The sequence below is a fragment of the Limulus polyphemus genome, unplaced genomic scaffold (genome assembly GCF_000517525.1).
Source record: "Limulus polyphemus unplaced genomic scaffold, Limulus_polyphemus-2.1.2 Scaffold1968, whole genome shotgun sequence".
NCBI lineage: Eukaryota > Metazoa > Arthropoda > Merostomata > Xiphosura > Limulidae > Limulus > Limulus polyphemus.
The window spans coordinates 63,374-66,579 of record NW_013667578.1 but is presented as its reverse complement, the minus strand read 5'-3'; the positions used below and the strand labels follow the sequence as shown (position 1 = coordinate 66,579).

General features: G+C 31.3%; 1 protein-coding gene across 1 annotated transcript in view; it reads right to left on the bottom strand.

Annotated features, from left to right (window-relative positions):
• The window catches only part of LOC106465511 (26S proteasome regulatory subunit 8), a 74,603-nt gene that overhangs the window by 16,089 nt on the left and 55,308 nt on the right, over positions 1-3,206 (bottom strand). The window contains exon 8 of the mRNA XM_013925737.2: positions 1,205-1,358. Within this exon, the coding sequence (XP_013781191.1) occupies positions 1,205-1,358 (154 nt within the window). The remainder of the gene's footprint in view (positions 1-1,204; positions 1,359-3,206) is intronic.

Genomic DNA, 3,206 nt, shown 5'->3' with positions numbered 1-3,206 from the left:
CAATTTATAATCAGTTACAAGAACGTCGAATCTGAATCACTTGAAAAAAACACGGGGGTGCTTAACTTTTTTCCAGGTGTATATAAAGTATAAAGATTCTTGTAAAGCCAATATTTACTGAGAACTATGAGAAAAACCAACAGAAAATTTTCTTTAAGGATTGCATATATCTCAGAGGACAGATGTCAAAAGTATCAGATTCAAAACTTACTTGCAAGAGTAAGATAGCAAAATGCTCAATGTGTTATCAGTGCAACAAATGTGGATGCAATTATGACAGGATACCAGATGCAGAGAAAGAAAGCCATAAAAGATGCCAGAGAAGAATTTCCACTAGTGCTAATAAACATGCCAAATGAATGAATCAAAGCAAGCCTACTTGCAGACCAGGTAGGCTTACAGAATCGTCCTCAGATGTCGACAACCAAGGACAGAGCAGGAGTTTGTTTTGCTTCATGAAAATTAGAAAGCTGCACAATGAGTTATCTGTATTCTGACAATTGTGGGTATTAAAACCAGATTTTTTAGCATTGTACACCCTCAAACTCATCAGACTTACTACTGAGCAGGCAGGGTGCTAGAGCAGTTAAAGTGGTTAATGTTGGGGAGATTAAAAACCACTATGACAACTATAATTTATAGAATACGCCACAGCAAAAAGATTCCTGAGATTAAGCCCTACAATTTTTCCAGATTTCAGTATCTTATGTGAACCATATTTCGTTACCAAAATCACACAACTGATTAGGGTGACTCAGATATTTGTTCTTTAATAACAATATTGATGTTTGAAAATTGTGACCTTTCTCTCAATCAGATCTCACCCACAGAGTAAATGTCAAATTTCCTTCTCAAGTCTTAATTTTTTTCAACCAGATTGACCAAGTTCGCTGTTTGAAAACTTCTTTATATTTTCTCACCCACAGAATAACTGTCAAACTGCAGTGTTTCCTTTTCCCACACCTCCAAGGTTTTATTATATAATTCTCAAAATAAATTGAAATACCAAAAAATCATGGATTATGTTATAATAGGCTTAACAAACTTAAACAAACCATGATACACTAACTTGCTGATTATCTTGCAACCAGATTCCTAAGGTCATACAAACCTGATGCATATTGAGAAAAGTTGACAAAACTGAGAAAATTATATATATACACACACACACTATTAATACACTAAATCTATAATTCTTTCTGACCTTTATGTTTTTGGTTGCTTCAAAGCCATCAAGTTGATTCAAAAGTTCCAACATTGTTCTCTGAACCTCGCTGTCTCCACCTGATCCAGCCTCAATTCTTGATGATCCAATAGAGTCAATTTCATCCATGAAGATTATAGATGGAGCATGCTCCCTGAAAGAGTGTCAAGAGTGTGATTTTCCTCAAATAAAAACAATCCATCAAGTATACAAATCTACAATGTCCATGAAGATTATAATAGTACATACTTCCTGAATGAGAAATCCATCACATATAAAACTCTACATCTATGGATGTTACAATCTAAAGAGGAAAATCCATCATATACACAAGTCTACATCATGAAGAAAATTATGGATGGGACATACTCCCTGAAACAAAAACCTAATACTTCAAACCCTAGATAAGACTTATATTAAGAATTACATGTATCACTGGTATAGCTTTATAAAAATAAGTAAGTATTTGGTAATATTTGTTGATAGGGGAAAGTCCACCAGAATAAGAGAGAAACATATATTCATTTTTATGCTTATTCAAATTTAATATTCAGAAAGTGGTAACTTTGTTAACAAATACATAAGAATTTTTAACCAGTATGGAAAAATTTACAGTGATTAAGCTATTTAAACCTAAAGAAAGGAATACAAGTACAATTTAAGATTGCTGGAACTAATGTTTTTTCCATCTCACATATTTGACAATCTGCCACTTCAAACTTAAAGTATAACAACTATTAGATGTTTTAGTACTTAAATTAAATTTTCTTTAATAAATTTATATAGAACGTATAAGAAATGAAATAGCTAAATAGTATAAGAAATGTACATAGCTAAATAGTATCCCATTATGTGATACGTAGCCACTGACTTGACAGACCTTTAACACATGCCTCTTCTGCAGACCAAACACATTCTGTAACTCTAGCTTAATCAGTATTTTCCTTATTCTTATGCGATCATAGTAACTTTACAAGTTAGGCATATTATTACATCTTTTGATTGTCATTTCTTCTTTATCTAGTTACAAAACTAAAAGATAGAAAATATCAATTATTTTAACACCCCACACTGTTCAAAAAATAGTTTACATACAATAACTTAAATTGTAAAACTAATACAAATGAATAGCACGTGTTTTATTTATAAAATACTCCTCCGTTTCTTTTTGAAGTAACAAAATGTTAATTTTAAAATGTTCCAAGCTCATCTGACATCATTAATCTTAAGAAATGACATTCCCACTCTCCTCCAAACCTTCTACACCAAATTGTCATGAAAGGTTTCACAAACAGAAGACTCACCACAGTGCTAATTACTCAATACAAGAAACAAGTAACTAGGAGACACAACTTGACTGCTACCTCAATGCAAGATACAAGATGAGTGAAACACAACTACAACTGAATTAAAGAAACAAATAATTAGAACTAGTTACAACTGCTACCTCAATGTAAGCTACATAGTGTGAATCCAACTACAACTGGATTAAAGATATAAATAATTACAAAAACCAATATAACTGTAACCTCAATGCAGAATACATGATATTTGAAACTCAACAACAACTGGATTAACTCTTTCAACACGAGCTCAGTCAATTTGAATGACCATGTGACCTCTTTGTGCTCAATTAAAGTCTTTGTAGATTTAATACTTCAAACTTTCAATATAGTGTGTCTTTCTTCACAAAATTTTGCAGTCTTTTATATACAAAAAATCATATTTTTTTGTGAAATATTTTTAATAAAATAAAATAAAGATTTGTCCATGAATATATTAAGTAGTGGTTTTGAATAGTCCATGTGCAAAGTAATTTTCATGTTAAAATTAAAAATACTTTTCTCATCTCAAAAATCTCAAATTTCCTTTGTTTAATCCCTAAAACCTCCTAAATGCATCTCAAACATTTTTTTTTTCAGTAAAACATTTTAGTTTATCTGTTATGTTCTCTAGTAGGGTCGATCGACCCACCTAGTAACCACCAAAAAAAAAAAAAAAA